The sequence below is a fragment of the Hippopotamus amphibius genome, chromosome 1 (assembly GCF_030028045.1).
Source record: "Hippopotamus amphibius kiboko isolate mHipAmp2 chromosome 1, mHipAmp2.hap2, whole genome shotgun sequence".
Classification (NCBI taxonomy): domain Eukaryota; kingdom Metazoa; phylum Chordata; class Mammalia; order Artiodactyla; family Hippopotamidae; genus Hippopotamus; species Hippopotamus amphibius.
The window spans coordinates 117,984,122-118,009,425 of NC_080186.1; the positions used below are offsets into that span (position 1 = coordinate 117,984,122).

The 25,304-nt window shown below is 54.0% G+C and overlaps 2 protein-coding genes across 2 annotated transcripts; both read left to right on the forward strand.

Moving 5' to 3' along the window:
• The first annotated feature begins 13,402 nt into the window (after positions 1-13,402).
• On the forward strand, positions 13,403-21,658 carry EFNA1 (ephrin A1). Its single transcript, XM_057725491.1, has 6 exons — positions 13,403-13,562; positions 15,277-15,728; positions 18,977-19,272; positions 20,283-20,348; positions 20,514-20,564; positions 20,739-21,658. Exons 1-6 carry the CDS (start codon positions 13,536-13,538, stop codon positions 20,849-20,851), a joined length of 1,005 nt encoding a protein of 334 aa, XP_057581474.1. The 5' UTR covers positions 13,403-13,535; the 3' UTR covers positions 20,852-21,658.
• A 972-nt stretch (positions 21,659-22,630) lies between these two features.
• Positions 22,631-25,096, forward strand: SLC50A1 (solute carrier family 50 member 1). The gene is given in 7 exon segments (XM_057725503.1): positions 22,631-22,837; positions 23,149-23,226; positions 23,374-23,497; positions 24,084-24,245; positions 24,504-24,623; positions 24,706-24,765; positions 24,767-25,096. Coding segments are annotated over 7 exon segments (666 nt in total). The 5' UTR covers positions 22,631-22,757; the 3' UTR covers positions 24,809-25,096.
• Positions 25,097-25,304: the final 208 nt, after the last annotated feature.

Here is a 25,304-nt window from a genome sequence, read left to right on the forward strand (position 1 = left end):
AACCTCTCATCCTTGGGGGGTCTATACTATTATTTTATAATGATTCACAGGCATTCTAGTGTGGTTTTAAGAAATAGACGTGTGATTAACCTCTCTTGTTTCCCCAAGTCTTTTGAAGGATAGGATTTGTGTGTCACCCAGAAAAAGCTGAGGATTCAAAGTCAGACAGACCTGAATTCAAGTCCCAGCTCCATGACTTTCAGGTTTGCAAGCCTGGAAAGGCTTTTACCCCCCTCTACCCTCACTCTGGGATGGAAATGATACCTACTCCTTGGTTATCATGAAGAGTGGCCAGTTCCTTCACTCTCCCCACCCCCTCATAAAACACCTCCCCAGAATACGTATAAATTAGAATGGGAGTAAAAATAGACAAAGGGGGAACGAGAAGGAAGAGGCAACCAGCACATCAGGGCGAAGGTCCGCCCCCGGCTCAGGTGTGTTCACAGCTATAACCTTTCATTCTCATCAGCCACTTCTTTCTATCCTGGGAGCAAAATGTGTTTGACCATTCAAAGCACAAGCAAGGAAGTAACATTAATATGATAATTGAGGTCCAGACCACAGAAGGAGCTGCATTTCCATTTGGCGATCATAAACCTATCTACCCCTCACCCCCAACTCCCGGGTTCTCTGCAGTTCCTATGTCTGGGTGAAGAACACCCACGGAGATTGGATGTTGGAAATGGCTGCTTAGGTAAACCTAACATCTTCTCCAAAAAGGACCATAGCTTCCTACAGCTGCTTCCCAAGCTTAAACCAAAAAAAGCCCCAGAGGAGTACAGATGTCATCAGTCCTGGCCAGCCCCAGCTCTCTGCCACGTGCCACATATACACTGTGTCCCATACCACACTCTATCACAGGCGGTGTCAGAGAGGACTTTGCTCAGGGGTGAATTTCACAGTACTGCAAGGAACAGTGCTAGAGTTACCCACACACTAAAGCAAACAGCACTTTAGAAATTTCTAGCAGTTTAGAGACTTCCTTGTTCTTGTCTGAAAACCCGTGTCTGTGCCCTAATGTTGTTTAGGGCTCAGGAAACAGGTCACACCCCCTCGGTCCCCAAATCAGTTCTGAGAGTGGAGCTGCTCGTTTGGAGCACCAGTCTCCGTGATGATAAACACAGGCAGCTGCCGCTGCGGACCGAGCACTGGCAGAGACCTAGGAGGCAGCAGTGTGGGGGTTGGGTCCAGTCCTGCACACTTGGACCTGAAGGATGATGCCACCATGCACCAGCTGGGCAGTATTGACACTCCTGGGGCCTCTCTGAGGACACTAATTCCAGGATGTAGGGTTAGTGTGAGGGCTCATATGGCAGGTTGTATAACCCTACATGCCTCGTGCATCATAGACACTCAGCAAATAGTCAGTGTTATTATTAATAATAAGTAAAAGTGGTGCTGTTTCCTGGATGTCAAGCAAGTGTCAAAGTCATGAAGGGTTAATTACAGGAGTTCAGAGGGTGGAGCTTACTAAATTGACCCGAGAGCCTTCGCAAAGGAAAATGCAACTTGACAGAGAGTTGACAGATAAACTACAGAACCCCCAGTTGAATTGGAATTTCAGATAAGGAATGAATACTTTTTTAGTATACGTATGTCCCTAATATTACACAGGACATACGTATACTAAAATATTCTTCATTGCTTATCTGAAATTCCAATTTAACTGGGCATGCCCCATTTTTATTTGCTAAATCTGGTAAGCCTAACGTGGAAGAAAGGGTACCATAGATGGGCTGGGAGAAGAGGATGAGGGACCCCGGCAAGCTAAGTGGAAGAACTATCACACATGTGTACTTACATCTGTCAGGCGCTGTGCTGGGCAGTTTCCAAGAGTATCCCAGGCCCTTGTGAGGTATTTATTATTCCTTAAATTCTGCAGATGAGGGAACTGAGACTCAAGACCACTTAAATCCCCACCCCCACCCCAGTCTGCCTGGCTCTTAAGCACCTGTCTCTTCCCAGGCACCACATCCTCCCAGGGGCAGCCAGGAAGCAAAAGAAAAAAGCGTGAATACCCACCTTCATGAGAAAGCCCACCCCAGGCTTCTGTTCCAACTCTGTTCCAAGACAGCCTCACTACTGAACACCAAGGAGCCTTCATTTTTTGCTTTTTTGTAATTTTTTTTCTGAGAGCTGAATACAACAGCTAGACTTACAGAGTGCCACTCCCTTTAACATTTCTACTTCACCAGGCTACATTTGGGGTTTGGGGGGCCCTTCAATTTTCATACGAATCAAGTGTTTTTTCCATACTCACGTTGTGAGTTCCACGACATCCGTCCCAGAAACCACCACAGGGAATGGTGCCCAGTTGCCCGAGTGTCACCATCCTTCATCAATCAGATGCCAGGATAATTCATAATAAAGACAAGTTTACTGCAGACCATCTTGCCCTCCCACAAAAGCTGTCCCCAACCCAAAGGATTTCCTAACAAGATAAACGTTATGTATCAGAACTACGATAACATAATACCACATTTTCTTCAAATTAGATTTTGAATCCCACTAATTCCAAATCCAGCACAAGTACATCGACACTCTAAATGAGGCAAAGTTCAAAGAGTATGAAATAAAAACATCTGAAAGTGTGATGGCTTTTACCAAATTAGGTCTGTGCCAATGTAGGGTCTTTATTTTCTGCAAAATAATCCTCTTAAAAAGGGAAAAAAAAAACAAACCATGGTTTAATTCAGCAAACAATGACCGAGAGCCCACTCTGGGCAAAGAGCTGCAGGGAAGACGTTGAGAGCCAAGTCGGTTCTGGTCCTCAAAGGATGTGTGATGGGGAGCGGACACATATTCAGCTAAATTTCAGAAAGGAAGGAACAAAGTAAACATTGTAAAAGACAAAATGTCATGGGGGCCCAGAAGAGGGAGTGATTAATTCGCACTGTGGGGAGGTGGTACTGAGCCAGCTGGGAAGGATGACTAGGATTTTGACAGCTGGTGAAGGCATCCAGGCAGAGGGAACAGCTTAAGCAAAGGTAGAAGGCCACGATGTGCGGGAGGACTAATCATCATCGTCTAATTGATCAAAATGTGTATTGAGACATTCTAATTATTATACGTTGTCAGATAGTATCACACCTACTTGCTTTAGAAGTGAAAATCACATACCCGCATGATTACCCCTATAGGCCTTTAACTAATGATGTATAAGTACAGTGGTTTTTTAAAAAGATGCTGATTTCCCAGACTAAACCACCCTCCCAGGTCCTGGGGCCCTTTACACACATTCCAACAGGAACACACAGCCTGACCAACAACGGGCTCCTTTCTTGCCCCCGATTCTCGCCGGGTCCTCAGCACCACCACCTCCAAACTCCCTTGTTAACACACACTCCAGGCCACACACGCACACGTGTTACCAAGTCCCCATACACAGCGCCAGACAGGAAACACATTGGGAGGATTTTAAACAATTTTAAAAGGTGCCTTCAAATTTTACAACTTGCTTTACTTGCCCGAGGGAGGAACCAAGCCCCTTGTATAAATATCAGCCCAAACAGGCCTGCTCTGCATCCCACCCAGCTCGGGGATGTTAGTTTTTCTGTGTGAGGCTCAGGGTGGGTTTGGGGGGGGGTTTGTTTATTTTGATTTTGTTTTTTTCATTTCATCTGTGTCTTCTGCGGTCACTGGCTTTTTCAGTCATGTTTATTTTATAGGCACTGCCGGTAGCTGGTGGGAGAGGAGCGGTCCTTGTTCCTCACAGCACCAGCCACACAAGCAGCCCGGGACAAAACCATTTATCAGGCTCCGAGCGGGCCTATGAGGAAACTTCTCAAGGATACAGTTTCCTGCCATGAATCGGACAGTTCCTAGAATGAGGGTGGCTGTGGGCAAAGGAGAGGACCTCATGGCAGGGACAGGGGCACCTGGAGGATGCTGAGACGGACCGCTCTCAGCGCCCCAGCCCCTGGCCCAGTGCCTTTATCCGCAGGGGGCCCTCAGGAGGCTACCCCCGCTGCTTCATCCACCCGAGTCTGCTGTTAACCTTTGTTGTTGCTTGTTGTTGTTTTTGTTTGTTTTTTGTTTTTTAGGCTGCATTGGGTCTTTGCTGCTGTGCGTGGGCTTTCTCTAGTTGCAGTGAGCGGGGGCTACTCTTCGTTGCAGTGCGCAGGCTTCTCATTGCGGTGGCTTCTCTTGTTGTGGAGCACGGGCTCTAAGTGTGTGGGCTTCAGGAGTTGTGGCTCATGGGCTCTAGAGCGCAGGCTCAGTAGTTGTGGCGCACGGGCTTAGTTGCTCCGCCGCACGTGGGAATCTTCCCGGACCAGGGACCAAACCCATGTCCCCTGCATTGGCAGGGGGATTCTTAACCACTGAGCCACCAGGGAAGTCCATTTTTTGTAATTTTTTTTTATCACCTTCAGAAAAGTATAATTTGCACACAGTAATAGTCACACATTTTAAGTATATCGGTTGATGACGACTTTCTCAACAAATGTATTCACCCCTGTAATCACCACCCGATTCAAGATAAAGAACACTTCCTTCTCCCAAGAGCGTTCCTTCATACCCTCCTCCAGTCTGTTCCCTCACCCTCACCCCCTATCCCAGGCAACCACGGAGCTGCTTTCTGTCCCTGTAGATTAGAGTTACTGGTTCTAAGATCAATTAACCTTTTCTGGCGGGGCACTGTCATCGGCTGGGGGGTGTCAGGCACTGTCTCCCTCCTGGCACCCTGCCGTCTCCAGTCCTATACAGGATCCAGGTGCATCTAATGACACATGGGGACTTTCTCTCTTCTTTTTTGGAAGGAGAAAGAAGAGAGCGTTCTGCTGAAATAGGAGCCTGGGAAGAGATGGGGACGAGAAGGATGGAGGAGGCCTTGGGTCTGTCCTCGGCCTGGTAGAAGGCAGATAACTGGCTTTGATAAGGGCCTTGGGGCCTCAGGGCTGATTCTGGGCCTTTGGGGACCGAGGGCAGCTCAGAGTTGGAGGGAGGGGAGGGCCCCCCCCCCCAACCCGCCTTGCCAGGGGCCCAGCTCTGCTGTGTGCTGCGGACGGGCAGCTGTGTCCTCGGGCCCCTCACCGCTGTCCTCGGCCACCCTCGCCCCAGGGCAGGGCGGGCCTCTCTGCCCAAGCTTCCTGCTGAGGGACGCGGCTGGGCTGCGGTGGCAGGCGGGGCTGCGGCAGGTCACTCACCAAGAGCCTCGTGTGTCCACTGGGGTGAGCCACCACCACGCAGCTGGGAGAGAACACCTTCCAGGAGCGCCCTTGCCTGAGGGGCTGCGGGGCTGAGGAAGGTTCCCAAAAGGCTCCCTGGCAAAGCTGTCACCCTGAGAGGGGACCAGAAATCCCAGCACTGTCCAGCAAGGTGGCGAATAGGCACGCCCCTCCCCAGCCCAGCCCCGGGGAAGCCTGTCGGGCCTCACAGATAGAAGCCGCTGCGGATGAAAACGGAAGAGCTGACCCACCGAACCACGTCATGTGGAAACGCCAGCAGCCTTTTCTCAGGGACCGTCCCCCGCTCTCCCGGGCGAGGTGACACAGGAGAGGAGAGGGTGGTGCCTGCCACCCCATCCCACCAGCAGACACAACACTGCGCCCAGCAGAACAGCTGCAGCGCTCCGCATGCACAGACGCGTGGATGAGCCCACGTGAAACGCCCTACGGGGACCATCCGCGATATTTGAGGGGGATTTGGCAGGGGGCTGGAGGGCCTATGTCAGCAGGTAGGAGCCGGAGCCAGTTGTATTGGAATTCATGACTGTCACGGTGAGCCCTCTGCAAAAAAAATCGTAACAATTACCATCATAATAGCTAATCCTGAGGTCCTTCCGTATGCCAGACATGCCAGCTTTTCCAAGTACTTTACGTACATTATCTCATTTAATCCTCTCTGTGATTCTTTGGGTGGGCCCTGTTATTATCATCCTGATTGCCTAAATGAGGAAACTGAGGCACCGGCTAGGATTTGCCCAGGGTCACATCCTAATAAGCCACAGAGCTGGGATTTGAATTTCTACAGTCTGCCTCCAGAGCCCAATCTCTTAGACTGCGTGAGGCCTCGGAACAGGTTCTCGTGACTTCCTTCCAGTATCTCTCAGCCCTCCTTATCTATAACTGGGCCCAGATTTCTCCATCCAAAAAAATCCTTCGCTCCATCCTGAAAACATCTCAATCTACCAAGCTCTCTTAGTTGACATCTGCTTGTTCACTTGGGCAGCTTTCATCTCTCCTTCTGGGAACAGAGGCCCAGCTTTCCTGTGGGAGCCCCCTCATCCTCAGTCCACCTCCCAGGTCCAGTAGTGAGCCAGTGTCCTGAGCCTGGCCGGTCCCCGCACAGCAACCCCAGGCCGCAGGGACTGGTCTGGGGATGAGCACGTGGCCCAAGGAAGGACAGTGCGAGTTCTCCTTGGGCTCTTGCTGAAACAGTAAAAGAGTAAAGATGTTCTCCTTCTGCTGGGATGACTAAAACGATGGGAGGGATGCTCGCCTGCAGCCGGCATTTTGCCTCCCTGACCAATACACCTGGCTCCCTCCCCCCTTCATGATTCCTGCCTTTTCCCTGCAGGCACTGTGTGCAAGCCAGCTCTCCACTCTCTCTCTCTCATGTTAGTTCCAGGGCCTCAACCCTAATTGTCTGCTCCATCTCCACATTTCCAACTCAAACCACTGTGCTCAGGCTTGGCCCCCAAGAAGAAACTTCTTCTCAACACACTCTCCAGGCTTTTTCAAGCACTTTTAAACTTAACCTACTGAAACAAACCTCCCTGTCCTGTCCCCCTCAAACACACATCTGCAACTGACCCTTCTGATCTCCCAGGCTTTAGACCTTGGTATCATCACTGACTCCCTTGGTACCCATCCAGGTTCTGGCTTGCCAGTGACAGAAACTGATTCCAGGTCACTTAAAGCAGAAAAAAAAATGATTTATTGGAAGGAATTCCAATAGTTCACACAATGGATGGAGAGGCTGGGAACCTGCCTTGGGAGATGGGCAGGGACCAAGGTACATGGGGCAGCCAGAACTACAGCCAGGATCACGGGAAGTGTCTAGGGAGAAAAGAATTCTAACTCTCCACATCTCCGAGTCCTTCCTTTGTAGTAAGAGCCCTGGGTGGAAGCACCTGATTGAGCAAGCTCTAGCAGAAAAGGCCTGGGAGAGCAAGAATCTTATCTGGAGGCTTTCATGGCTCTGCCTCCCACCTGGGTTCCAGATGCTGAACTAACAACGCCATCTTTCCCCCACATTCACAGAGCTGCTGCATCCTCTAGAGATCATTTCCAGAATGGTCTTGCATTGCTCTGCAGCCCCAGTGGCCTGCTCTAGTTGCCCCTCTCTAGGAACAATGGGATAGAGAAGATACTATGGTGCAGCGGTTAAAATCAGGACCCTTGAGCCAGATTGCCTTGTTTCAGATTCCGGCTCCACCTGCTTTACTAGCTGTGTGACCTCGGGAAGTTATGAACTTCTCTGTGCTTTCGCTTTGCCTATCTGTGAAACGAGGATGATAATACTACCTATCTCTTATGGTGACTGTGAGGAGTAAGTGCTTAATGTACACAAAGTGCTTCAAATGAGCCTGGAATGGAGAACATGTCTATAACCGCGAGCTGATGTTGTTATTCCCAGGGCAACCTGCCCATTATCCACTCTCAAGTCTCCAAACCTCCCCCTCTCTCTGCCTTCCCTCAGCCTAGTGTTCCCCAGTGAAATACATCCCCCTCCGGTTGTTTCTGAGGCCATGCTGGGTTGGTCTGCTCCAGTCCAATCTGGAATGTCCTCAGCCCATTCAAAAGCAGTTTCCCTGTAAGCCACATCTCCAAAAGGCCTCCCCCCAGGAGGTCTGTCTGGACACCTCCCCACGTGGGGACTCGTGCCCACGTCAGAAGCTCTTTCTTCCAAGTCATGCGGCACTGGGAGTACATCTCCCAGAGGTATATACCACATCCCGCCTGCATTCCAGCTATTTGTACACTCCTGCCCCTCCTCTCTGTGCGGTTCCAGCCGCTCCCTGTGCCCAACCCCAAATTGTGCCAGCCTCCCATGCCGTGGGCCCTCCCCCACCATCATTTCATCAATTCCTGCTCCTCTTTAAGACCCAGCTTGGGATCCCCAGGACCCAGGAGTGCCTGGCCCACAGTTAGTGGATGGAGAGGGTGAGGGAGGGGAGAGAGGGAGCCAGGGAGGCGATCAGGAACATGGAGGGGGACAGCTCCTCTCCCCACCTGCTTTCCCTTGCCCCTGCAGGTCAGCAGAGAGAGGCCTGCACCAACCCTCTGGGCATGGAATGCCCTTGCCCACCAGCCCTACCCGGAGAGCCCTCAAAAGGATTTCTGCCATTCATCTCTGCCTCCGCTACACCTCAGAGCTCCTGGCTGCCGTGACCCTGGGGCGTTTATCAAGGACTACCTGGCAGAACAAATATGTGTGTTTCTAAGGCTCCTCCTCGCTGCCTTCCCTGTATCCCGAAGGCTCTCCCTTCTCACCCCCAGTGTCAGCACATTTACCCCCAGTCAGCCCAGGAGGTCAGGCCCAGGTAAAGAGAAATACACACCAGTCCTCTCTCCCAGGCTTAGCACCAGGCCCCTCACAGCTGCTATTTCCTTTGATTCATATACTAGTTCCAGGAGGAAGACAGTCTCGCCCCCATTTTACAGATGGAAACAGCCGAGGCTCCGCGACATTAAACGCTTTTCCCGTTTCCACAGCTGGGACTCAGACCCAGCTCTCCTGGCACCGCTCTCTCTCCCACTCAAAGTTGTCTTATTCAGCCTTCCCTGTATGCGCCTAACAGAGTGCCTAATAAACAAACAAACTGACCTCAAAAAATGTTTGGTGAAGTGGAAAGCAAGCCATTATCTGGACATCTACTGCCTGCAGGGACAGGCCGGGCCAGGCTTCAGCCTGGAAGACTGCATCTCACGAGCCTGGCCCACAAACCCCCTCCGGTCCCTCTGCTCCCACCTCCCCAGCCCCCTCCTCCCTCCCCACCAAGGACTCTGGTGAGGGAAGAAGCTGCACCCTCTCCGCCCTCTTTCTTTCCCTTCTCCATACACACTCCCTCCACTTGCCCACAGCAAATTAAGCACTTTGGGCCTAGGTCTTTCCTTGGTAGCCAGGACCATTGGGCAGGGAGGTGTGGAAGGAATAATGTGGTGTCAACCCAAGCCCCACCGAGGCTACCCTTCTGGGTACTGAATACCATCATCTTTCCAAGCCTCAGTTTCCTCACCTAGTCAGTGGGGGCATAATTCCCACCTCTGCCCACCTCAAATGTGTAGGAGTCTATAAAGATGAAATAGTACGTGATAAAATACACAGCTGAAAACACTGGAAGGTCGTAAAATGTTACACAAACGTAAGGGATTCCAAGCTGGCCGTAACATGGGCATTAAACTGTAGCCTCTCAAAGCTATGTACCATAAAACATTCCAGAGCCACGGGGAAAAGAATTGTGAAATGTGCTCACTCCTGGGATTTAACTTCTTTGGGTGATTTTTTTTTTTCTTTCTTCATTTGTGCTTCTCCAAGTTTTCTGCGCTGATCATGTATTCCTTCTATAATTTGGGGGAGGGGGGAGTTATATAAAAGTTATGCCTCTGAAATAAAAGTGTCTAAACTCCTGCTTTTACACTGTTATAGTGAAAGATTAGGGGAAGGGGAGGTGTAGGGGGGCGGGGAAGTGGAAAAGAGGTTTGTCGGCTGCATTGAGAGTAAATGTCTTCCTGCCCACCCTCACCCAGCTCTTCTACCCTGGAGGACTGAAGGACCAAGGCTGGGTAGCTGGGAAGGAAGGATTTCTCCCCAGTCAAAATCACAGAGAAAGGATGTCTGGCTCCCATCCCCAACTGCCCGCTTAGACACCTCCACCCGGAAATTCCACTGACCCCTCAAATGCAACATGTCTGCTCAGGTACTGTTCAGTGTTCATCCCTGCTCCCAGCCTAACAAGACTCCTGCATCTTTGGGGAACAGAGCAGATCCCATTTGGGGGAGGAGGGCCCCAGGCCCAGCCCCAGCCCTTCAGAACCGTCCCTTCTCCTGCACAAGGGCTGATGTAGCCATGAACACTGAGCCAGTTCTGTCCCCTGAGGGTAAGTTGTCTAGGAAGCTACTAGGAAAGAGTTTCCTACCAGATAAAAGGAGACCCTTAGGAGGAGAAACCCTCTTGCTCCCACCCCTTCTTCCTGTGGCTCTTGCAGCTTGAATGTAGCTCTTGCATAATCAGCCAGCTTGTAACCAGAGTCACGCGGACCGCAGAGCAGAGAGGCAGACAGCGTTGGGTCTTTGACAACCGTGTTGAGCTGCTGTCCCACATCAGAGGGCTTTGTGTTGGGGGAAGCATAAAACCTCTTGTTTAAACCACGAGGAGTTGCGTATTCTGTTAGTTGCAGCCAAAATCACTCCTAATGAATGCAATGTCCAAAACGGTCCTCCTCATTTATCCTTCCTGGGTCTGTTCCTCGCCTCCATTTCCTATATGCAATTGGCACTTCTGCCCACCAAGCCGTCCCCTGCCTCCTGGCCATGGCTCAGCTCTCATCCAACCCTGTCTAATCTGTCCTCCACCCTTCCGTTCTGCTACTCCTTAGCTTCAGGCCCTCCTCACTCCCACCCGAACTCCTGCAGCTGAGGCCTAACCAGCCCCCTGCCTCTGAGCTCTCTCTTCTACCCACAGTCTGTTACCCACAATGATTTTTCTAAAATACAAATCCGATTATGTTTCCTACTTAAGCATCTATGGGCTACAGAATAATGTTCAAAATCCTGAGCATGGCAGTCAAGGCCCCTGGCAAGATGGCCCCCAAACCACCTTCTGCTTTCATCTCTTGCCACTCCCCCCAGACCCATTCTGTAATTTTTAGCTACACCAGAGTATTCACTGCACAAATTCTCACCCCTCTACTTGTGTTGTTTGTTCCCTCATCCCTGAATGTGAATGCCTACTTATCCTCCAAAGCCCATTTCAGATATCTCCTCCTCAGTCAACCATGTTGGCAGAGACTCAAAGGCAGGCAGAGGAAAAAACATATATATCCCCTCCTTTGTGAAGCAATTCCTGACCCCAAATAAACATTCCTTTCTCTGTGAGGCCACAGCCTGTTGTTCCACTTATACCTCTATTATAATTCTTATTTTATATTCTCAGTATATATTTGCAAGTAGATTAGAGTCCTTTAGGACAAGGATACATTTCAGAGCCCCAGCACCTCTCAGTACAGTATTTGACATAAGCGATTAGTTAATTTTTGGTGGAAGAGGCAGCATTAAAACACACATCTGGTGCTTTCTGTGCAGAAACCACGGCCCCATCCTCCTTAACACTACCGCTCCCATCTCCCTCCCACTCCCCATCCCGCCCAACCTCCTCTTCCCTGAGTTGGACTCCCAGGGGGAGAATTCTACCTTCTCCCACAGAGCCTGGCCCCATTTTGAGTGGTTGTGGGGAAGGGATAGATCCATTAGGTTCTGGCCCTAATTTAAGACAACTGGACTAGTAGTTAAAAGAATCTGGCTTTGGTTTGGCAATATCAAAAGCATCTTCCCATATCTGTGAAATTCTCCAAAATCTAGATAATCATATGGCCAAATTTCATCAAAAACAAAGGCTCCATGAGAGCAGCGCCCTCGCCTATCGTCCTCCCCTAAGACCCCAGCCCCAATCCAGAGCCCAGCCCAGAGTGGATGCTGCATAAAATCTTGTTGAATGAAAGTCAACCTCAGGGTTATTTGCAAGTTCTAGGAATCAATCAACTCAACTCCTCAGCATGTGAGAAGTGCTTGAGTGTGTAGATGTGTTTATATTTCTACCCTGCCTCATTACAAAGCAAACTCTGAAACACTCACTCAATGAAACAATATGCGGTGGTTAAAAATATAGTTTACAAAGAGTTTATACATGAAAATATCTTCTGTCTTAAAGTTAAAGGGGAAAAAAGAATTACACAATTGAACACAATATCCAAACACAAGCAAACAAAATCTTACAAACAAAAGGCTGTCAGGGAGGGGTTGAAGATGTTCACAGTTGCTTGTGGTTCCCCTTTATTCTCCTGTTCTCTTTTTCAACTTTTGAAAAATATACACACGTTACTAATAAAGTAGGAAACACACACTTCATCTTTCAGAATGACCTAGGGAGTCATTGCTGCAAGCTCAGGATCACTTCCCCTGCACCCTGCCTCACCCCACTGCCCAGTGATGCCCTTAGTGGCTGGGCCAGGTTAGCTGTGCCCCAGGGCCTTGTGGTTCTGGCCTTCCCCACCCCAAACCACAGGGCGCTTCACAAGGGAGTAGCAATTAAGTAGCTCTGCCCGGTCCAAACTGGAAATGGTACCTCCAGGCCAACAGTGGTGCCCCACAGGTGGACAGCACCTCCCTCCAGAGGCCGAGCCTCCCCCATGGCCCTCAAAGGGTTAATCCTGTCCCTGAGGAATTTCCAGAAAAGACTCATGAGGGGAATTTCCCAGACAGGCAGGCAGACAGACAGACACCTCAGACAGCTCCCGCCACTGAGCACAGATGTTTGCCTGAGGGTGGCGGTGCTGAGAGCCAACACAGGCGCACACCTTTATGGTGAGAGGTAGCCCAAAGCCAGAACCAAGACGAGACCCGCCTGGGCAGGCTGGGGGCTCGAATGGGGGAGAGCATGGGGCTGAGTCGGTCTGCAGGTCGAGTGCCCGAACCAGAGTCTCTCCTGCGGTCTCGGTCTGGATCGCTCAGTCCCTGTGACTCTCCTCCGGGTCCACCAGGCGTCGCAGCGGCTCTCGGAGCGTCCAGGCAGCGCGAGTGCGCGTCGTGAGTCTGCAATCTAAGCTTTTCCTCTTAGCAAGTCTCTTGCAGAAATGGTGGCTTGTCTACTTCCCCCACTGGTCTGAGGGCTAATCGAGGGCAGGGATTTTATCCTAGATGCACCCTTACCCTCGGTGCCCATCACAACAGCCGGGGTCTAGAGGTGCCCTCATTATTTCGGACGAAAGACCCCCATACGCACAAACATAGGGATAGGAAAATAGTAATGAGCGCCGACCCGTAAGAGAGAATGTTGGGGACAGTGCTAAGCTGGGGAAGGAGGGCTCCGCGTCCCGTTCGTACCCCGAATCTCCCCCCACCTCTTCTCCACCCGGCTTGCTCCAGTCCTAGACGCAGGCAGGGCGGGAACGGACGTGGCCCCGCCGGCTGGGGCCGAGCGAGTCCGAACCTGCCCAGCCCCAGCCGCGCAGCCCAGGGGACCTCACACGTTCCCGCCCAGAAATCCTGGCGGTCAGAGAAACGGGGCAATGTGCCCCAAAGCGACTCATGCAGGGCGCAATCCTGGGCCACCCTCTCCGAAGAACTACCATCACCCCTTCCTTCTCTAACCCTTCTGGTTTCTTTTCAGAGCAGTGCGTCGCGCAGAAGTAACACTGAGCAGTGATGTCACTCACTCAACAAAGACTTCTTGACCACCTACTACGTGTGCTAGGTGCTGTGCCAGGCGCTGGCGTTACAGCAGTGAACAGGCAAAAACCCCCGCCCTCGTGGGACTTCGATTCCATTGGACACGGGCTGGGGGATGGGGTAATCTCGCAGGGGACACGTGGATGGCCGACACCCAGGTGTCCTCCCAGGTGAGCAAAACGCGCGTGAGGCGGCGCCCTGGGGCTGATCGCGGGTAGACTTCGGCCCCGGCGGGAGGGGCGGGCTGCACCTCGGGTAAACGCGGGGCCGGCCACGTCGCCTGGGGCAGGTGCGCGAGAAGGGGTGGAGGTAGGGGCCGTGTGCAAAGCCTGGCCGGGATCTGGCCGCGGGGTTATCGGGCCAAGCACCTCGTCCACGCGGCGTAAATATTTATCTTACGCACGGCGAACCGGGCCGAGTCGGCCTCCAGCGGCTCGCGCCCCAAGCGGGGTGGGGGCGGGCCCAGGCCCTCCCCCGCCCCAGGCTCCTCCCCAGCAGGGTCAGCGCAGGACTAGCCGCGGCGTCCCGGCCCCGCGTAATTACAGGGGCTGTGGCCAGGCCTGGCCGTAAAAGAGGAGGATGAAACAGCCTGGGAACCGGGGAAGCTGGGCCCGAGCCTCTCGGGGGCCCCGGCTCTGCGGCTTCCCGCGTTGCGCAGCCGCGTGGAAGGGCTGGCCAGGGGTGCACAGAAGCAAAATCAACTTCGGGCGCGCATGCAAACAGCCACATAGTCACACACGTGAACCACCAAACGCACGCAGGCATACAGCATTCCGACCTCCAGCTCCAGAACACACACACACACACACATACACACACACACACACACACACACACACACACACACACACACACACGAACCTAATCAAACACCTGCCCGCCCTCTCCACCCAGAGAGCTGGGAGGCAGACACCCACCCGCCAACCCCCGCTCCAGGCGGCTGCAGATCCCGGCGGGGAGAGGAGCCCCGAGAGGCGAATTCCAGCGGGTTTGTTTACACGGCTCAGGAGGAGGGGGCCGAGCTGGATACTGGGGCCTGACTGACTGGGAGACCTAGCCCAAACTGGGCCAGACCCAGCCGCCCAGCCTGGAACGCAGCACAAAAAACCCCCTCCCCGCCTTCCGCCCCCAGACGTGCACGTTTGCCCTCCTCTTCACACTCTGTTCACAAACATTAGCATGCGTACGCCAAAGTTTCACACACTCCCCCACACGCGGCTGTGATACTACTCACAAACGTTTTCACACTTACGCGCCATCACACGTATTTATACATGCCAGATGCACATGTGTGGTTACAGTTTGTCACCCTTCAGGCCCAGATTCTCACAGTCCCTATTCAAAGCCTGTTCACACGGTACACACGCGTTGGCACACACACACACAGAGGTCATTAGTGCTCTAAGTAGCCCTAGAAACAAGAGCGACCACCCCGCGGGCCCAGGATCCCGAGTGTTCCTCCCTCTCAAGGGCACTGACGGACAGAGGCGCCCTTAGCTCCGGCCGCACACGTTACACACTTGATCACACACAGGGTCGCACTTTATTCCCGGCATCTAGGCGATGACACAATCTCCCGAACAAAGACAACATTGACAAACCCAACAAAAACAAACAGCCGCATGTGTGGGGAGGGGCAGCCGAGCGCAGAGTCCGGGAAGGGGGTGGGTAGGAGGAGAGTGTGGGAACGCGGGCGCCCGAGCCTGGGCGTGCAAGGCTCGGCAAAGGTGCGGGACCTTTCCGCAACCTCGCACCCTGCAAGATCGGCGCGCGGCGCCGCCACCCAGGTCCCGCAGCCGCGTGTTTGCGGACCTGCACGTAGAGTTCGTTCCCTTCACCGGCTGCGCCACTGCGCCCGGGACACTGACCCACCACCCCGCACAGGCCCACAAAGCTGCACGCGGACCCACGAGTGAGCAAGCACGCGGCGCTGAGCAGATTTGCCGCGCGGAGGTGCGCGCTTCGCTCTCCTCCCCTCGGCTCTCCTCCCCTCCCCCTTGCCCTCCCCTCCTCCACCTCCCCTCCTCCACCTCCCCAGCCCCCAGGCCCAGGGCAGCCGCGCGCCGGGCGGGGCGGGGCGGGGGCGGGGCGGGGTGTCGGGCGGCGCCGGCCCAAAAGGCGGAGTCGCGAGGCGGAGGGGCCAGAGCTGCGAGCGCGGTGCTGACTGCGCCGCCGAGAAAGCCTGCGGGAACCCAGAGCCCGAGGAGTCCCTCGCCCCGGCCCGGCCTGGCCAGGCCCCGCGCTATGGAGTTCCTCTGGGCCCCTCTCTTGGGTCTGTGCTGCAGTCTGGCCGCTGCTGACCGCCACACCGTCTTCTGGAACAGTTCAAACCCCAAGTAAGCCCCGAGTCTCCGGCCGACAGCCTGGGCGCCTGGTTGGCACTGCTCCCCACTCCAGGTTAACCGCCCCGGCCAGCCCCTAACCTGAGTCTTGGGGAGGTGACCAGAGGCGGGAGGGGTCCCATAGATTTTCTTCTCCCCCATGACTGGGAGTACCCCAGCCCAGGGCAGGACCCTGCCCGCGTCTGCTTCCAAAGGCACTGTCTCTGCCCCTCTTTTCCTTCCCTCTGGCACCCCGATTACTCCGAAGTGAGGGACCCACGCTGAGCAGTTCCTGCCTCTAGCAGGGACCACTCTCTCTCTGGCCGCCAGAGCTCTTGTTCTAGGCCCTGCCACTGCGAAAGCCTCTGTGCCTCTCCCGTGTTACTTGGGTATCTGGCCACAATGACAGGTCCTGATAATCCGGAGTAAGCAGAATGCTTACTGTAATCCTGGAAGGACCCTTCAGGAGGGACCTGGGCTGCCGGCATGAAGTGTTCATTCTGTATTTAAGGTGACCCTGGAAAGCCCTCCCCTCCCAAGGGTCTTTCGAGGTGGCATGAGTAAGGCATATGCTGAGTGTGGGTAGGCTTGAGGGAGTCACCTGTATCTGAGGCTCAGGGAGTAAAACTGAAAAGAAGGGGAGAGGGAGGTCGATGGAAAGATTCTGGAGAACAAGAAAGGGTTAAAAAGGTTACAAAGGGCTCTGGGCAGGAAGGAGTTAATTTCTCCTGAGCAGGTTTAGGGCTGTGAGGCAAATGGTTTGGGGAGGAAGAAGCTTCATCGGACCCTTTGTTCTTTGTTCTTGAGTTTTCTGAAGTTATGGGAACTATATTTGCAGGAAAACAGGAGAGGGAGGTAGGGTGGAGTAAGGAGAGGAGGGCCGGACACCTTGGGGTCAGGAAAAACACTTCACTCAGCTCGGCCACCCCAAGCCCTAGCAGGCCTACCCCCCGCTCCCCTTGAGAAATAGATTGTGCCGGTTTCCTCTGACCCTGTGGCAGCATTGCCTGGTGGAGGGTCTGGTCTGTGGCCTGTTGGGCAGGGAGGGAACAGCCAGCTGCCAACTCCAGAGGGCAGTGCCCTCTCGCCCATCACCCGCCTGACAGGGCAGTGCAGTCAGCCCTCTGTCACCTCACTCCTTGCTGTCTGTTCTTTGCTTCTTTGACCCAATCTTGTCCTAGAGGGAGAGAGCAAAGTCCCTGTTTATGCCCATGCCAGGTGTTGGCTGAAGGAGGAGGAGGGGACAGGAAGCCATGAGTAGGGAGGGGGGGACCCTGGCCTTTTCCGTTCCCAAGCTCCCAGGTTTCCTCTCTTTCAGGAAGGAGCCTCTTCCTTGCCCCCCCTCCCCGCCTTCCCTGACGCCGCCGCCCCCCTTTCCCAGATGGACAGCAAGAGTCAAAGGAGTGCTAAGTGGAGCAGGTTGTACCCCCAGGAGGGGGGTGATGGGTGCTCCCACCGAGCACAGCTTCTGCCCCGTCCATCTGGACACACACACACACACACACACACACACACACTCTACCATACCCAGGACTAAAGGGAAGCCAGCCCAGAGTGGAGTCTACAAGCAGCCAAGCCAGGCCCAGCTGGAGGGCAAGATGAGGTGGCAGTGAGCTGGGCGGGTGTGAGACTGGCATGGGTGACTCAGGGCAGTGGGCATCAGCCCTGGGATCTCCAGTCGCCAGACAGGGGGCAGCATGGGGAGAAGGGCAGTGCCGCTGTGAGCTGCACACTGGCCTCCTTGGTGCTGGAGGGGCAGGTACCCCACCCATTCACACCCGTCACCTCGCTTTGCCTGGAGGACAGTGCCCAGCGCAAGTGGGCACTGGGCCATCCTGGGGTCCTGGGGGCTGTCCACATTTGACAAGGGAAATTTTCATAAGTTCTCATGAATGCTGGGGCGGGTGGCAGAGGTAGATGAGGAGTGAGTCAGTGCCCGTCACGGGAATGGAGGAAAGACGCCAGGCCCAGAGCTGAAATACCTGTTCTGAAATGGCTTCTATGTTTATCTCTCCAGAGAGGAATTTTAAAAGCCTCTCTCTGCTCCTCTCTCTCCCCTCCCCCTTTTCCCCAGGGTGGGGGAGGGGCCTTGGTAAGCCTAGCCGCAGTGCTGGTATGCTCCTGCAAAGCCAGGCCTTTTAAGGGTCATGCTGACTGGGCAGTGGGTGCCCACCTCAGAGGCCTCTTGGCCTAACCCCTGCCCCTCCCCCACCACTCATGCCCCTGGCTTTGGTTTGAAGCACGTTGGCAGCCAACTTTGCTGAGTCTCTAGCTGGCAGTGCTTGGGGGAATTCAGAGAAACTGGCCGCTTGGAGAGGGAGGTGGGGAGGCACTTTTCCCCCTACTAGGACCCCACCCAGACTGGAGCCAGGTGTCTACAGCTGCGGGGGAGGGGCCGGTGGGCAGTCTGGCTGGAGCCTGTGGAGCCTGGGGGGACTGGGCTAGGGGAGGGGAGCTGGCTCCACCTTGGGAAGAGGGAGGGGAGAGGCCTTCTCAGATCTGAGAACTCCAGCATTTCTGGAGTTCATTTCGTGGGAGGTAGAAGTATGGCTTTTGGAGGTAAAGGGACGGAGAGGTTTTGGGGAGCTTTGAGAGAAGTTGACAGGGAGAGCTGAGCATAGATTTGAGTAGCTAGAAGGGGAGATTTGAGGGGACTGGATGAACTGATGAAAGCAATTTAACTTAAAAGGACTGGGCATTATCTCTGGGTGTGGATGTCTGGGTGTTGGGGGAAAAGTGAAGTTGAACAATGTGAGATATACTCAGTGGGTCAGGGGGAAAAGTGAGTGGAGTGAGAGAAGTGAAGACAGATTGTTGGGCGCCAGGTACTAACATGGGAAAGAGAAAGGGTTACATGGATCTTGGTTATAGAATGGGCCAGTGGGGTCTCCGATTGAGGTCTAATAGCATTTAAAGGAGCAAGTGGTAGAACAGAGTTGGGGAAATATAGGCAGAAGAGTGAGCTAAGGAAATATTTAGAAGCCCATCCTTGGGTAAATATCAGGAAGGTTATGGGAAGTACTTTGGTACCTGAAAGATACTAAGTGGATGCTATTTAGAGGATCCGTGGCAGACAGTGATGGTGGGGGGATGTTTGGAGATGGGGGAAAGATATTTGAGATCAAGATCAGTTAATTAAATACTAAGAGTTGAATTTTTTTTAAAAAAATCTTTTGGGGGGGTCTTGTAAACATTTGGAAGCTCAAGGCTCTGGCCTGGCTTCCAAGTGACCGCCTGGTTTCTCCCCCACTGCGCATGCCCAGGTTTCGGAATGAGGACTACACAGTGCATGTGCGGCTAAATGACTACCTGGACATCATCTGTCCTCATTACGAGGATGAGTCTGTGGCAGATGCTGCCATGGAGCGGTACACACTGTACCTGGTGGAGCATGAGCAGTACCAGCTGTGCCAACCCCAGTCCAAGGACCAGGTCCGCTGGCAGTGCAACCAGCCCAGTGCCAGGCACGGCCCGGAGAAGCTGTCTGAGAAGTTCCAGCGCTTCACACCCTTTACCCTGGGCAAGGAGTTCAAAGAGGGACACAGCTACTACTACATCTGTGAGTGCCCGGGTGGCATGCACGCAGGGGCACACACTAGGGGAGGCACCTGGCGTGATGTATATGCTTTGGTGGGAAAGCAAGCAGTAGACAGCCCCTTCCAATCCTGAATACTGTTTTCATTCATTCCCATGATAAATGTGGAGTGAATTTCTCCTATGTCCTGGGCACTCTGCTTGGCACTATAGGCACAGAGATAAAACACTACAGAGTCCCTGTCCTCCAGAAAACAGGAAAGGGACATACGTAGATTAACAGATCATTAGAACAGGGTGGTATGGTAAATACGAGCTCCGGAGCCCTGAGAACATGACTTGAGTACCTGCCAGTCTTGGGGAGGGGGTGCACCTCAGAGAAGGCTTCCTGGGGAAGATGACTCAAGAGCTTAGGACAAGCAGAGGAGCTGGCCAGGCAAGGGGACATGTGCAAAGAGAGCATGACACCTTCAGGGAACTCCATATGGTTTAGGCTGGCTAGAGCAGGAGGGACACTTGGAAGTGGGGCGATAGGAGCTTGGAGAAGTAGACAGGGTAGAGCATGGGGGCCTAGGAAGTGCTAAGAAGTTTGGACTTTATCCTGAGGGCAGTGAAGAGCCACCAGTGGATTTTATGAGTTGTAAGATCAGCTTTGTATAGAATGAATCCAGGCCTGATCCTGTCACTGAGATTTAGGCAGGGCAAGGACAGAGTGGCTGGGTAAGGGGAGCGTATTGTGCAGGTTTGCCCCAACTTCAGGTCGGGAGGAGTGGAGGATGGACTACGGGGAGGAGACCGTGTCTATGTTCTTTTTACTGCCACTTCCAAAGTCAAGGGTTATTCCCAAGAATGGGAGCTTGGACTGAACTTGGGATAGAAAGTGGGCAAAAACTAAGGAAGGTGAGAATCAAAGATGAGAGGGAAGGGAGGGATTAAAATGAGTAGGGACCAAGAAAGCAAGGCCAGAGGCATTTGCGCTTATATTTTCTTCCAGCAAAGTTTCCTCCCTTAACACGGTCTGCATTTATTTTGTAGCCAAACCCATCCACCACCAGGAAGACCAGTGCTTGAGGCTGAAGGTGACCGTCAATGGCAAAACCAGTGAGTGTCAGGGCCCTGTGGGCCTCCTTCCTCCTTCCCTATCCTGGGCCTGGTCTAGTCACCTGGGATGGTTGGGAAGTCCCCCTGCCCAGCCCACCAGCATTCCCATCCTTCTGCCTCCTTGGTGCACCAAGTACCTGAGCTACGACCACCCTTATCTTTCAGCTCACAGTCCTCAGGCCCATGCCAATGCACAGGAGAAGAGACTTCCAGCAGGTAGGTGGCTGAAGCTAATTGGGCCTGGGGCACACAAGGGGGTCTGCTTGAAGAGGTTGGATACAGGAGGTGGCTCCTTTGCCAGGCCGGCGCAGGAGAAACCTTGTTGGGCCGAGGGCCAGTGCCAGGAGGAGGGCCGCTCACCTTGGGGACCTTTGCCCTCTCACCCTGCAGATGACCCAGAGGTGCAGGTTCTACACAGCATTGGTCACAGTGCCGCCCCCCGCCTCTTCCCACTCGCCTGGGCTGTGCTGCTCCTGCCATTCCTGCTGCTACAAACCCCGTGAAGGTGTATGCCACATCTATTACAAGGATTGGAACTGGCCTGAGGAGGCAGGGCGGGCCTCCCTCACCTGCCTGGGGCCCCTCCCAAAGCCCCAGTCCTGGGAACCACTCCTACCACATACACACGTTGCCACCCAGCAGCCTCAAAACGGGTCAGTATGAAGGGTTTCAACCCAAAGGAGGTCGGCAAGCCTGTCAGTGCCATCCCCACCTCCACCTCAGAGGGATGCACAGAGACGTGGAGACAGTCGTGTCCCCTCCATTCCTGCCCTTAAGCCAAAGAAACAAGCCGTGTGGACATGGCCTCTTAAGGGCACTGTGGGAACCGAGCTGGAAGCGGTTTGGGGTCATGGCGGATGGACACTGAGCTTGGCAAAGATGCCCCTCCCAGAGAGAGCCAGGATGGTTCTGAAGGAAAAGCAAGGGACAGTTTCTTGCTGGGGAGCCAGTCACAGGAGAGGCAGCATGCTTGGGCTGACCCAGCATCTCCCTCAAGAATTTCCTCTGTGGAGCTGCCATGGAGAGGTTTGTGGCCAGGCTCTGCATCCTCTCCCATCCTGGGGCATCATCCGCAGAGCTGCGCCAGCAGGGGGGCTGTGCCAACCTGTTCCGAGAGTGTGGCTGGAAGGGCGGTGCCCATGTGCACAGAGTCTGTGTTTAGACTGTAGCCTGAAGGGCAGGGCCCAGGAGTACAGAATCTGTACATGAACTTGATATGTGTCCATGCTGATTTCTACAACTGGAGTTTTTTTATACAATGATGTTTGTCTCAAAATAAAGCAATGTATTTGTGGTTTTTTTTGGACATGCTTTTCTGCCCCTCTATCCTAATTTATGGCCATTGAGTCCCTGCTGCTTGCTAGGTTCTGTGCTATATCGGTAGCAATTGGGTTTGAATTTTTTCCCCTCTCTCTGGAAAGAATACATGCCCCTCACCAGGCCAAAAGGGTGGGGTGTTTCCTCTTCTGAGGGTCGCCTGGACAGGAGTGCTCCCCACAGCAGTCTCTCGGGTTCTAGACTGCACCCCACTCTGGAAGTTCCTCCTGTCCAACCTCTGCCCCCACTCCCATCCTCTCAGCGCTGGGCTTTGGCATACTGTTCAGGTCCTCACGCTACTGGGTGAGTCAGGGCAGCCGCTCTGAACGCCAGCTGAGGCATGCAGCCTGCCCCACAGCCCCACCAGCAGAGACGTGTGGGAGGCTGGGAGCGAAAGTTCCCAGCAGCAAGTCGGTTGGACTGGGGGGGGGGTCAGTGATACACGTTTGGCCAACTGATTGGCCAAGTCACGGAAAGTTGGCAGTGTGGCTGAAGGGGGAGGGCATCTCACAAAGACTTGGTGATTCCTGGCAGTCCCTGTTATTTAGGGAAAAGACCGGAAAGAGGCTTCAGCAAACAGGGAAAAGTCTCCCAAGTCCTGGGCAATTGAAGTTCTGAGCTGGGGCCCTGCATGGGAAGCGTACTGAAGTCCGCCTAGCAAGCTTTTGTTTGAGTTCTACCACGTAGGCTCGCGGGCCGGTGGGAAAGCGAGTTGAGGCTGGGGGTCTAGGTGATCCAAGGAGGAAGCAGAGAGTGTGGAGCGGCTGATGCTGGGGACGAATCCGCGGAGCCTTAGTTATGAGACGGGCCAGCAGACAGAGCAACGTTAAGACCCGCAGCCCCGCGAGCCGAAAGTGGGCGGGCGGGGTCGGGACTGGCCCTCGGAGGGGCGGGACTGGCCCTCGGAGGGGCGGGGCCGAGCTCAGGCCTGACGTTCTAGGAGTGGGCCGGGTTCCGGTTCAGTTTCCGGGGGGACGGCCGAGCGCGCAGGGGCGGAGCCGGGGCCGCGAAGGGGCGGGGCTCCGGCCTCGCGGGCTCGGGATCCTGCTAGCTGGCGCCCGGCGCCGAGCTCGGGGTCCGACTCCGGGAGGGATGGAGGCGGGCGGCTTGGCCGACTCGCTTCTTTCCGGAGCTTGCGTGCTCTTCACCCTCGGCATGTTCTCCACGGGCCTGTGAGAGCGCGGACGGGCTGGGATGGGGCAGGAACAGGAAGTCAGGAAAGGAGAGAGGGGGGACAGAGACGTGGCCGCAGCCTCAGGCTGCATCTGGAACCTAGAGTCAAAGTGGAATCGGACCGAGAGGGCTGGGGCGCAAGGGCGAGGCTGGTCACTTGACTTGGGGGAGAAGGCCAGGGAGCTGAGGAGGGTAGGGCCGGGGGTCTGTCGTTGTCCGGAAAGGATGACAGACATCGGGGATTTCGACTCCCCAGCAGCCTAGTTCTCCCTTTCCACCTTTCCCCCCTGCCTTCGGGTCCCCGTTACAGCTCGGACCTCAAGCACATGCAGATGACTCGGAGCGTGGATAGTGTCCAGTTCCTGCCCTTTCTCACCACGGATGTCAAGTGAGAGGGGCGGTTCCTGCGGCGGGAAAGGCTGTCTGAGGGAGGTTGGGGAGGGGTGAGGAGGAATGTGGATGAGGACCTTCGGGTCCCCCCCTCCCCGCTCACACTCAACCCCGCGAGCGTGTGTCCCCCCGCTCCTCCCTGCAGCAACCTGAGCTGGCTGAGCTATGGGGCCCTGAAGGGAAACTGGACGCTAATCGTCGTTAACGGCGTGGGTGCTGTGCTTCAGACCATGTATATCTTGGTGTATCTGCGCTACTGTCATCGGAAGGTAGAGGCCCTTCCTCTGCTACATGCCCTGCCCTGCCTCGCTGGCAAGGCAAATACTGTTTCCTAGAAGACTATAAAACTGGCCGGCACTGCCAACTTTTCCTGGAAGACCCCTCCAGCTTTGCAGTCCTCCTTCCTCCATGAAGCCAGCCTTCTGAGACTCACATATTGTCCCCCATTCTGGCAAAGCTGGTAGCTCTGCCTAGCCTGATGGTGCCTTGCTGCCCAACAAACTGAGTGGAAAGGGATTTTGTCTCCACAGTTCTTTCAAAGTCAGTGCCCCTGGCTGAGAGATAATTCGCTCTGCTTCCCCATTCACACAAGCATTAAGCTCCTACTCTGTGTAGCAAACTCACCAAAAACAGATACCATTCCCTCTCCTAGAAACCTCCAGGGTTGTGGGTGGATCAGACATGTGCTCAAGTCACTGGTGGGAAAGGGGATGTGACAAGCGCAATACTGGAGGCCTAGGCAAAAGTTGGCTTCCCAACTGGAGCCTGGCAGAGGGCAGGATGAATTCATTCTAGCAGCAGAGTCACAGAGGACTCCTGGCACATCCAGAAGTAAGGCTGCTCTCTACTCTGCAGCGTGCTGTGCTCCTTCAGACTGCAACCCTGCTGGGGGTCCTTGTCCTGGGTTTTGGCTACTTTTGGCTCCTGGTGCCCGACCCCGAGACCCAGCTTCAGCAGCTGGGCCTCTTCTGCAGTGTCTTCACCATCAGTATGTACCTCTCACCACTAGCTGACTTGGTGAGTGGGGGTGTCCAGGGAGGTAGGGTAGATAAGTCTCCCATAGCCAGAGACGGTGGCTTACAGTCCAGAGGAAGGGAAGACCCAAATCTTGGAAGGAGACAGGGCAGTAGATTTGGGTGGGTGGGAGGCAGGAGGGAAAGCCTGGGTAACAGAAGATCAGGGAGAATGTCTGACATTTTTTCTGAGGAAATTCTTAGGCAAGATGGGAGATTTACTATGTGCCTCGCTAGGAGTGTCTTTCATCCTTTCCCACAGGCCAAGGTCATTCGTACTAAATCAACCCAGCGTCTTTCCTTTTCACTCACCATTGCCACCCTCCTCACCTCTGCCTCCTGGACACTCTATGGGTTTCGACTAAGAGATCCCTACATTGTGGTAAGCGGAACAGGGGCGGGGTGACAGGTGTACCAGGTGGAAAAACCTCTTCCTCGCCTCATAGCAGCCCTTGTGATTTCAGGTGCCCAACCTTCCAGGAATCCCCACCAGCTTCATTCGCTTCTGGCTTTTCTGGAAATACTCCCCAGGAGCAAGACAGGAACTATCAGCTGCGGCAAACCTGAGGGAGTTCACCTGACCACTGGGCACCTTAATGCCAACCTACTACCAAAGAAACCTCCTGTTTCAGCTGTTCCCACTGCTCAGCTGCACAGGTGCAGTGGGTTGTGGTAAAGGAAAAGAACTGCTTGGAGAATCCAGGGACTAAAGAAAGAGTTTTACTTAGAAGACTGGATGGAACCTGGGAGATGAATCACTTTTTTTTTTTTCAAGATTTTATTTTTTAATTTTGGAGGTGGGGGTGAAATCTTTACAATGTGCCTTAAAATAAACTGTTTCCTACCCCTTGCCCATCACGTCTCCATTCTCTATTCAGGGACAGTCAACCTGCCTGGTTTGGTGAAGGGTGGAGGGTCTGATCCACAGCTGCTCTTGGGCTGGTAGGGTTGGCTCAGAAAAGGTATCTGAAAGAGCCAAGAAGTTGCAAAGACCTAGGAAGGCCTTAAAAAGAACAAAGCTTGGATGTGATGAAGAATAGGTTTCAAGAAGTCCTTCCTAACA

What these genes read in the sequence shown, in the direction of transcription:
- EFNA1 (XM_057725491.1), top strand. Translation starts at nt 13,536, where the DNA reads ATGGCCGACACCCAGGTGTCCTCCCAG. An exon ending in ACACAGCTACTACTACATCT is followed by an intron (nt 19,273 to 20,282) that starts GTGAGTGCCCGG and finishes TTTATTTTGTAG; the next exon opens with CCAAACCCATCCACCACCAG. An exon ending in GACCGTCAATGGCAAAACCA is followed by an intron (nt 20,349 to 20,513) that starts GTGAGTGTCAGG and finishes CTTATCTTTCAG; the next exon opens with CTCACAGTCCTCAGGCCCAT.